Source organism: Brassica oleracea, chromosome C7 (genome assembly GCF_000695525.1).
Source record: "Brassica oleracea var. oleracea cultivar TO1000 chromosome C7, BOL, whole genome shotgun sequence".
In the NCBI taxonomy this organism is placed as follows: Eukaryota; Viridiplantae; Streptophyta; class Magnoliopsida; order Brassicales; family Brassicaceae; genus Brassica; species Brassica oleracea.
Genome location: NC_027754.1, coordinates 16,310,181 through 16,321,142, shown reverse-complemented (window position 1 = coordinate 16,321,142; position 10,962 = coordinate 16,310,181). Strand labels below are relative to the sequence as shown.

The window sequence follows — 10,962 nt, the reverse complement described above, 5'->3', positions numbered from 1 at the left end:
TATTAAAGATACACATGATAAAAAAAACATATGAGTAGAAAACACCATTTAAAAAAAAATAGACATTAATATTAAAAATATACTATGTATGTTAATATCATTTAAATTTAATTACATATCCTATCAAATTTTTTTAAAAAATTGTTTGTATTAATAAAATTGATTTATACGTTCGCACCAATTTTATTATATATGTAATAGTTACTGACTTTTAATTATTTAATATATATTTATTATTTCATAATATGTAAGAACATATAATACATAAAATAATTTATATATATAATTTTTATTCCGCGCAAGGTGCGGATCTTAATCTAGTATACTAGTATTTAAATAAATCTAACAGTACTTTGAAAATATCCTATACATTTCTTCTAGTTTTTTTAGATAAAATGTAGAATAAATCGAAACTCTGAAGTGACAGAAAAGACCTTATGGTCAACCTTTTGTGACAAAAAAGTGTTTGGAGATATCTCAGCAGCTTGGTCAACTACTCAGCAAACAAAGAAGATGTTGTGGTACGAAACATCAGTTTTATTTTCCGTTTCTTCTTTGGTTAGCCTTTTCACACGGGGTGTGAAAAAACAATTCTATTGGTTTCTTGAGCATAATTAAAGAAAAACACCACCAGGACCTAACAATATCAAACACGAAAGATCACAAAACAACAGAGACTCAAAGATCATATAATAATCATACAAGAGAAATTAAAACCTTGGAGATTCTGATAACAATGTCCAGGGGGAAACAAGGGACTCGTAACCATGTAACAGATACCATGTGTTTTGTACGTTTTTTATTGAATGAGCGTTCGATCCGGTTTAATGTCTAAATGCCGTTCGGTTTACTTTGGTTTTCTGTTTTCCGGTATATAAAAATTTGGACTATCTGAATGAAACAAATGGAGAGCAACATATGGTAGTCTCAGTTTCAACTGGGATCAGGTTTTATCACAATGTCTCTTCCAAAGTTTTTCTTTGCCAACAACTTCCAATGTTTGTTTTTGGGTGTAAATTTTAATACCAAAGTTTAGTATCCTGTTTTTGGACAGCTTTCCAAACAGATTGGTTTACCATCCGGTTCAGTAAGATTGCTCCGACACAAAACGTTTGTAGATCTGTCTTTATCAAAGTGACCTCAAATTTTAAGGAAAAAAAAAAAAAAAGGAAGCTCCTTTGGTTTGTCAAAGTATAAATATTGATGAAGTAGGCAGTAGTGATTCTCTCTGATTTACCCCAATCGAGTCGAATTTGGAGTTTCGGCGATGAAACGCAAGGAACATGAGAAGGACAGGTTCTGCAGCAGTCGAACTATGTTACAACGGATCCCTCTTGATCTGAAGAAGATGACTAGATTGCAGGTTAAACCACACCAAAAGAAACCCCTTTGCAAAGTCGAATCCAGGGTTTGCTTGGAACGCAAGGAGAGAGAACGTAACGAGGACGATGAGAGCGTCAAGAGGCCAAGTAAGCTACTACATTCGATCCCTTTAGATCTAGAGGTGGAGATAATGACCAGATTGCCTGTAAAGTCTCTTATGAGGTCCCGATGCGTGTCAAAGACGTGGTCTTCCATCATCCGAAGCCAAGGGTTCGCCGAGGCTTACTACGCTATGTCCTCCTCTGCAACCCGATCCCGGTTTACAGTCGCTTTCAGCAACAGTGTATTTGTCAAGGGTGATGCCCAGCGTCTGTTCATCTTCTCGTCTTCGCATGAATCTTCTTCTTTGGCTGCCAATCTCCACATGACTATACCTTCGTTGAGCTTGTCTCACGTCTCCGATTGTCCTTCCGTCCATGGCTTTGTCGGTTGTTGTCATGGTTTTCAGTTCACTATATGTAACCCTAGCACGGGTCAATTCGTTACCTTGCCCTGTAAAGGAAACCGCACATCCTTGGGATACGATCCTGTTGATGGTCAATTCAAAGCATTGTCTTTGGTGCCTACTCCTGTCCGGGGTTATCATATTTGTGTTGTGCACGAGGTTATAAAACTTGGAGGAGGAGGAGGAGTAGAATCACGCAATATGGTAACCTCCCCACCTTATTCCCCTCTCACGAATAGACTATGCATTAATGGTTTTATATATTTTGGTGCTTGGGCCCCAAGACCAAGAACGAATCCGGTGATTGTCTGTTTTGATGTTAGACATGAGAAGATAAGTTTTATCAAAATGCCTAAGGATATCCTGATGAGTTATTCAGTGTTGATAGAATACAAAGGGAAGTTAGCTTCCGTTGTTAGACACCAACCTTTGAGCTTCCGCAGTTTTGATTTATGGATTTTAGAGGACGTGAAGAAAGGTGTCTGGTCCAAGCAAACATTTGACCTTTCTTACGATTTGGTGAATATTACTTCCCCGGGCACCAACAAGGCTGGTGAAATCATTTTTGCTCCAACAAAACTGTCACATTGTGCACAACCTTTCTACATTTTCCACTACAATACTCAAAAAAAAGACTTGAGAAGAGTTCGGATCCATGGGATTGCTGACGATGAAGGTTTTAGGCGCCATTATGGACTGGTGAGCGATTGTAACGTCTCTGTCTCACCCGAACATGTTGAAAGTATTGCCTTTTTATAAATGTGTTTTGTTTATGGATGTAAGACTTCGTCAAACTCTGGTGTTTATTTCAATCAATATTCAAGTGTTATCTTAGGAATGATGTGATTTGCAATAGCTGACATATGTGTGTGTTTGTTTTGTTATGATGTTGCTCAAGTGTTGGAAACTCAATGCCATACTTGAAGGCATGAATTCCAGAACTTGTTTACTTAATCCACTAGCAGTGGTAATTAGCAAACGCATTTATCTCTGTGTCATATATATAACTTTGCCGCTTATATAGCACACCCAAGTTCACCCAACTATAGTTCAATTACTTTCTTTTATTTGGATTACTTATAAGATATTAGAAAAAAATGCACCTTTGCTAAAAAAAAATGCACCAACTATAGCATTCCTAGTTTCAGTTTGTTGAAAAAACGTAATATCCTAGTTCATATTAAACACAATCTAGTTAATTTCTTTCCTTTTCTTTTGTGAATTTACAGAACTAATAAAAAGTTCCTAGTATCCCTTACTTATTAATCCATAAGCATTTTTAATAACAAATCTTAGTTTAGTAAATTAATAACAACTTTGCCATTTTTGTTGATTAGGTGGCGATCTCATAGCTCTCCTCAGCCTTGTGAGTTATTAGTAGACATGTCAATTAGGACCGAAGCCCGTAGTCCGAGCCCGCCCAGCCCTAAAAATTACCGGGCTTGGGTTTAGCTTTATAAGCCCAAAAAAAATTGGGCCTTTCGGGCTAAACCCATTTGAGCTTTGGGTATTTTGGGCTTAAGTCCGTTTGGGCTAGGGCCGGCCCGAAAACCCGAAATTTATATTTTAGCGTAAATATTATCCTTCTTTCTTGTAATCGAAACTATTATTAGTATTGATATATTATTTTAATATTTTTATCTAAACTCTAATAAAGCAAATATAAAAGTTTTTAATGCACTTTATTGTTTCATCATTACAAGTGTTACATTTTAAATTTTACAAAAGTACATTCTTCTTTCATGTACAACATGTTTTTATTTTCAAAATATAAAGTATAAAACGTTTGACCATGTTTATCATAAATTTTGTTCTCTTATATTTTTTGTTTTAATTGATATTTGATTATTTAAATCTTATTAAATTTGGTTTGTGTATAAAATGTTTTTAAAACATACGAAAAAATAAAAAATTTGTGATAGACAAGAAAATTTTAAACTCACTTTATACTTTTTTTATTTTTTAAAAATGAAACTCTTTTTTTAATGAAAATTCACATGTATTAAAACGATGGAAGTGACAATGACAAATTATTTTTCGAAAAACCCACAAAAGCCCGAAAAGCCCTGTAGCCCTATAAGGGCCGGGCCGGGCTTTGAATTCTAGGCCCAAATTATTTTCGGGCCGGGCCGGGCCAGGCTCAAATATTTACGGGCTTAGCGGGTTTGGGCCGGACCGGGCCGGGCCAGCCCGAATTGACACCCCTAGTTATTAGACCTTTAATTACTAGCATATTTACAACTATGGCCATTGATACTTATATTATTATATTATAGTGTTTTGATAACACATTATAACATATGCCAATAAATAATAGACAATCGTTAGGTTTTGATAAGCTGAATCTGTCTATTATTTAATTCATAATCTTAAAATCTATGAATTAATGGCTAATGATCGAGTCAAATTCTCTCAACTCTAACTAAATTGAATTAAGAAGCATATTTTCCTATGAGCACAATCGTCTGATAGAGTCTGGATTTCATGATCAAGGCGGTGCTGTGAGATCAACTGACTTCCTGAATCAGACGATGGCTCCCATTACCTGAAACTCACGAAACAAAAACCTATCAATTAAAATCGAACAAGAAAAACGGAGAAGATGTTGTAGGACCAGTACAAGGAGAAACGAAAAGGGTTTTCTGAGAAAAAAAAGAATCATCCGTGTATCTCTCCCTCATCGACGCACTTCTGTTGGGTGGGAAAGCTCATAGCGTTTTGGGTTTTAGAAGAAGTTCTTTGGATGGGGATGTATGCAATCGTCTCTTAGCTGCTCTAATGTCTGATGTCTGATGGGTATAATGATTATGCTCATAAAATATTCGTTAAAATGAGCCAGCGAGGTTTAAATCTCAGTACTCTTGGCTTTTGGGTGTATGTAGGAAGCTTCTGTAAAAGTTCTGATACGAATCAGCTTTTGAGACATGGGTGAAGTTAAAAAAACTAACTTTAACATCAGTGGATCCATTATTGCACTGTTGATTTTCAATGGTCTTTGTAAATCTCAGAGAGAAATGAATGCCTTCTACATTTTGGAAGAGCTAAGAAACATAGATTGCTAACCAGATTTTATGGCCAATAGAATCCTAGCTGAAGCGTTTGTAGTAACTGAGAATCTGTATGAGGCACAGTCTGTCTTAAAGACGTAGAGAAAGCTTGGAGTAATCTCACCCAGGAGCAGTGATTACAGAGATTTCATCTTGGATATGATCTCTGTTAAACGTTTGCGGAGGCTACGGTGATTGTGATCTTTGATATGTTGATTACTGAGTGCATGTCCATCAATGAACAACGATGTATAATAATATACAGTAGTTTGAAGTTAAGACCCACACCCTTTCTCTCTCCTCTATCCCCTCCTTCTCCCCGACCACAGAACTCCAAAAGCAACAGTCGTCTGTCTCCGGCGCATCCGCGCGCATGCGGCCGCCGGAGAACCCCCTCCTCTCCTCGCTCCTCTTTTCTTCTTGCTGTTCGTTAGATCCCTAGTCCTCTCTCCGATATGCTCGTGGTCCCAATGTTGGGTTTCTTTCCGGTGCGAGGTCGCGCGCGAGATCTTCAATTATGGAGATGTCTCTTCTTCTGGTGGCTTCACGGCGAGGTTATGAGACGGGTTTCGTGGCGGATGGTCGGCTTTTGAGTTGGGAGAGAATCGATTTTCAAATCTCTGATTCTCTCCGGTCCTTTCTCCTCGGGGTTGGTGAGGTACGGGATGGTTCTTCAGCTCGGTTGGGTGGCAGATCTCTGCTGTTTGTCGGGTCGGGAATCTTTCTTCTCTAGGGTTTTGGTTCTTCAGTTCATGTCGGTGTCGATGTGGACCTGTTCTTCTACTCGCAGGTTAGGTGAGCTACGATGGTCTTCTTGGGCCTCAAAGGTGATTCGTGAGCTTAGCGTGCATGAGTGATGGTGCTTGATTCTGTTCAGAATCATGTGGGAGCGGCTTGGGGTTATACCCGTTATCTCAGCGGGTTCCGGTGGTCGTCTATGGCTATCGGAGGCTTCTCGCCTTACTACTTCATCTCGACTCTTCACAACTCGGCTTCCTATCAGTTCAATCAAGCTAAAGGTGGCGGCTTTTATCTTGGTTTCGAGTCTCTCGGGCACTTCATTGTCTATTCTCCTCTCCGTTTGACACGGGTTTGGGGATCTAACATGCTCAGTCATCGACGTCCGGTTCTCGGAGGTATCAAATGTGGAGGCGGTTCTCGGGGGTCATTAATCGTCTCCGTGTCAAACGTTTAGTTTTCTACACTTCCCGGTGCCGTAAGCTTCACTTGATATTGCGGTAGTGTGGTGACTTTCTGTGCAGGTTTTGGAGGCAACCTGATATGGTGGTGGCGGTGAAAGCAACTCGTCTTTTGCACGGTTCGAGGCGGGATAGTGGTGTGCACAGCTTGGTCTCTTGGAGCTCCTCTCGGTAAAGGTTACTCGAAACCTCCACTTCTATTTCCGTATAAGCGCTTAAACGACAGGGAGGGTTACAAGTTATGATGCGATCCTCGGAAGCTAGCTACGTCAAAGGTGACTCGGGAAATCCCGGCATCCGAGGCAACGAGGAAAACCTCACATTCTCGGGGTCATCGCCAATGGTCGAGAACAGCAACTGAGTTCTAGGAATGCTTAGAGCTGAATAGTGGAACATGCCGGGTTTAGTGGGTGGGCGAAACTAGGATGTAATAGGTTTACTTGGAAATTTTGTTCAAATCGTGCTTGTAACCGGACCTGAATTCCCGATTCTCGGGTTGAATACAATTTAAATTAAAAAAAAAAAATACAGTAGTTTGCTTTTTAATTTTATTTGTTTCCTTTGTGTATATAATAAGAAAATCAGACAAGGGAATGTTGAATATGTTGATTACGGAGTGCATGTCCACCAAGTCTTTGTTTGCTTTTTCTTCTTCTTTTTCTCTGTTTTGTGACAATTTTTGTATATTTTGTAATTTGAACTATATATATGATCTTTTGTTATTGTTTCGGTAAACTGCCCTTTTTTTTACAACATGGCCATTTAATCTAACCATATTCTTCAAATAAATTGTATATGGAAAACATTTCATTAAAATTAGCCTAGGAATTTTCTTGATGATATATTTCATTCAAAATTAATGCGTTGTATTGTTTTCTTACAAATTAAAGTGTAATTTAAATCCAAATTTTGATCGTTTTCTCTACCAAAACAAACGTTTGTAGGGAATGAAAGATGGTAGCAATAATGGTCTTATATATTTATATACATATTTGTAACTGAATAATGGTCTTATATTCAAATCTAAAAATGTAACAGAAAGATGAGAAAAAAATTAACAATAAGAGCAACCCCATCGAAAATGAAAATTGAAGAGTATCACACCAAATCTATTATATTATATATTAATTTGAGAGCATTATAACGCTCTCTTGTAGCCACGTGTTATTACTAGAATGATTCTTAGAAACCTTAGAGAATTTAGTTGGTCCATCTAAAGATATATTATACTTTTTATTAAACTAAATATAAATTAATTAGTATTGTACAAAACAATGTTCTCATTTATTTTCTTAAATAAAAAATACGGAATTACCTGATATGATTAACATGTATATGACAATTAATGATTTTGAATATAAATATTTGATAACAATTTTTTTATCCTTCATCATTTTTTGATTTTATATTCTTAAACCAAATTAAACAATTCCATTAATCATATAATAATAATTTTAGAGTTTTTTCTATATGTTATATTTTAAATTTTTTAAAACGACTATAAATTACTAATGTTGTTAAGAGTCTTACAATAAAAAATTTGTGATCAATGGTTTAACTCTTTTTTTTATTACAAGATATAAATGATTATAAAATCATATGAATAAGAAGTTTCATTTAATAGATACTCAGATTAAATATATATATATATATATATATATATATATATATTATTGTTATTAAAATTAAACCACATACCATATAAAAATACAAATATGTTGATTTCAAAATTTTCATTGCAAAAGTATTGAGACCTTAATATTTTAATTTTGAAATTTTCATTGATTTTTTTTAAAAAAAATTATAGATTACTAAAAATATTAAAAATCTCACACTGGAAATTTTGTGATTAATGGTTGATTTTTTTGGTACAAAAACTATAAAAATGTTAAGGAAATTATATGAGTATGAAGCTTCAATTAATAAATATCCATATTAAATATACTATATAATTATATCAATATCATTTAAATTTAATTAAATAAAATAAATAAAATAATTGTTTTTATTTATTTACCAATAAATTGTAAGTAAACAATAGTGATTATTATGATTTATGTGATTACTCTAATTTAACTATATACATAATAGTTATTACTTCTCAATCATTCAATATATTTATATTATTTCGTAATACAGAATGCACACAAAATAAATAATAATATGTAAAAATAATTTGTATATATAATATTTATTATGTGTCTTCATCCCGCGCAAGGCGCAGATCTTCACCAAGTCTATACTATTAAAGCCGAATCCCTCATAGGATTCTGCCCTTATTTTTTAGAGATATTTACATCACAATGCCACTGATTTTTTTTCTTTCTTAAAAAAATAAAGGAAAAATTATTTTTTTTAGGCTAAAAAATGATAACTATGTCCTATTAGACAAATCTCATATACTTTATGTCCTATTAGGCTAAATATTTTCAAAATAGCAATATTACCCTTAATTTCAATTAATAAAACAATTGTTAAATATTAAAATTTAATTTTTAACTAAAATAATTAAAAGATATTTAAAATTCCCAAAAATATATAATATTGCAATATATATTTTTGTTTGGTCGTGGACATATCATGTGCTTAGTGGCCGTCATACATATAACCCTAATATAATTGTTCTATTAATAATTAAACATATGTTTACTTTTTATTATTTATTTATTTATTTGATGCCTAAATATTTACATTATTGTTTTCAACAAACGAATTCTACACTCATTGTTATGCAATATTTGAAACCAAAAATGTATAATATTGCATTTATATTAACTCTTACTTACAAGGATGCTTTATATAATATAAAAAAAATCTCTAATCCATCTGACTTTATACTTAATTTCATAACAGATTTTAATAATTGTATACTACATTAAATAACTTTGTTATAAAAAGCTGATAGAAATATTATGTTATCAATAACATAAAATATCATATTATTCCTATTAGAATTCAAAACTTTTTAATTGAAAGATATAAAATAAATATAAATTAACTGATCAATTTTTGTATATTTAATAGCTTGATAATATTTATAAAATTTTATATAAAAAAAATTCAAAAAATATTTAATATTTAATAGCATGATCAATTTTTGTATATTTAATAGCATGATAATAGCATGGTTGCACAACCCAATTCGAAGTGATCTGCCTATCACTAACTCTTAAGCCTTTCCCTTAAGGTTGAGTTTGTGTAGGTTCATCATCTTCAATGGTGTTATTTATGTTTTTGATTTCCTTTGTTGCTCTATTGGTTGTTGTTTCTTCCATGACATTATGAATTCGTTTCCAGACGTTAAAAAAAAAGATAACTTTTTATTGTGTATATTTTATTTTAAGTTTAAAAAGTTTATAAACAGAAATCAATATATATGCATAAATCACTATTTAAAAAATGATTTATTAAATAAAAAAATGAATATTTCCAAATATTATCTTCCTATATTTTTGGAACTGGTTATCATTATCCGTAAAATCTGTATTATACTATATATAGAACACAATAAACATGTTTGAAATCGATTTCTACTAGTTTTAGATTTATAGTAATGTGTAGATTCTAATTTCTACAGGTTTTAGATTTATAGTAACGTGTCGATTCTGAATTCTATAGATTTTAGAACAATAGGTTAAGCGCGGAATGTGTTTTCAAAATATTTTTAGATTACTATTATTTACGTAGATCACGAATTCTAAACATATTAGATTCAATAAAAAAAATGGATTAAATTTTCTACTGTGTAGAATGTCAATTCTACTTTTTGTAGAACAAAATATGAAATTATGATTTAAACATTTTTAAAACTGGAAAAAAACACTAATAAATTGATATAGGTTTTTCATTAGTAGTTACTATTTTTGAATTTTTTTGTTTGTTTGTAAAACTATTTATTTAATTTATTTTAGAAAATATTAAAGGGTATTAGAGGAAAAAGTGGTACAAAAAAGAATTAGCGACATTGTTATCATTTTTTTGGAGTAAAAAAACAATTTTCCCAAAAATAAATAAGAGAATATCCCAAATAAAAAGTCAATTGTATTATCCGCAATGCATATTTCCAAAACCATCGATAGTGATATAATTTGTGGGCCCATATTAAGTGCACTATCTCGAGTCCTCATTTTATTTGTACAGCCCCGTGGAAAACTAATTACTCCCTCTATTTTTAAAAGATGCATATTCTAAACTTTTTACATATATTAAGAAAACTTATTAAATATGCATTGTTTTTTGTGAATAACAAATTTTCATAATTTTTAGCCAATAGATATTCAATAAACACCATTAATTTTTTTGAAACTTACAATTTTCTTATCCTTTTCAGCGTTATTAACTGAATTAATGAAACAAACTGATCATTTAAATTTTCTTTACGTTTTAACTTAGGATCTAAGTTTACCAATTATAATTACTGTCATCGCAAAACACATTGACGAGTATCCCCTCTATATTAATTGAGAAGCATTTGAAAAATTAGAACCTTAATTTTGTATTAATTAGAAAAAACCCAATTCCTAGGTGGCACTCTAAATGCCTTCTAAATTCCATTTCAAAGAATTCTAGAGCATCTATTTTAAAGTATAGTTTAATCTAATGGTGTCACATTATTTCATAATTATATAACACTAGAGAACATTATATTAACCTAAAATATAGGAAGTGTGTATTCTTTCCTTAAATAAAAGCTACGGAATTACCTAATATGATTTACATATATATGACAATTAATGATTATGAATAATAAAGATTTGATAACAATTTTTGCATCCTTCTTCATTTTTTGTTTAAATTTATATTTTTTAAAAAACTAAACAATCACATTAACCATATAATAAAAAAAATTAGATTTTTTCTTATATGTTATATTTTAAATTTTTTAAAA

General features: G+C 32.3%; 1 protein-coding gene across 1 annotated transcript; it reads left to right on the top strand.

Moving 5' to 3' along the window:
* Window positions 1-1,165: 1,165 nt before the first annotated feature.
* Window positions 1,166-2,666, top strand: LOC106304402 (F-box protein At1g30790-like). The gene has a single exon (XM_013740812.1). It carries the CDS (start codon window positions 1,268-1,270, stop codon window positions 2,585-2,587), a length of 1,320 nt encoding a protein of 439 aa, XP_013596266.1. The 5' UTR covers window positions 1,166-1,267; the 3' UTR covers window positions 2,588-2,666.
* Window positions 2,667-10,962: the final 8,296 nt, after the last annotated feature.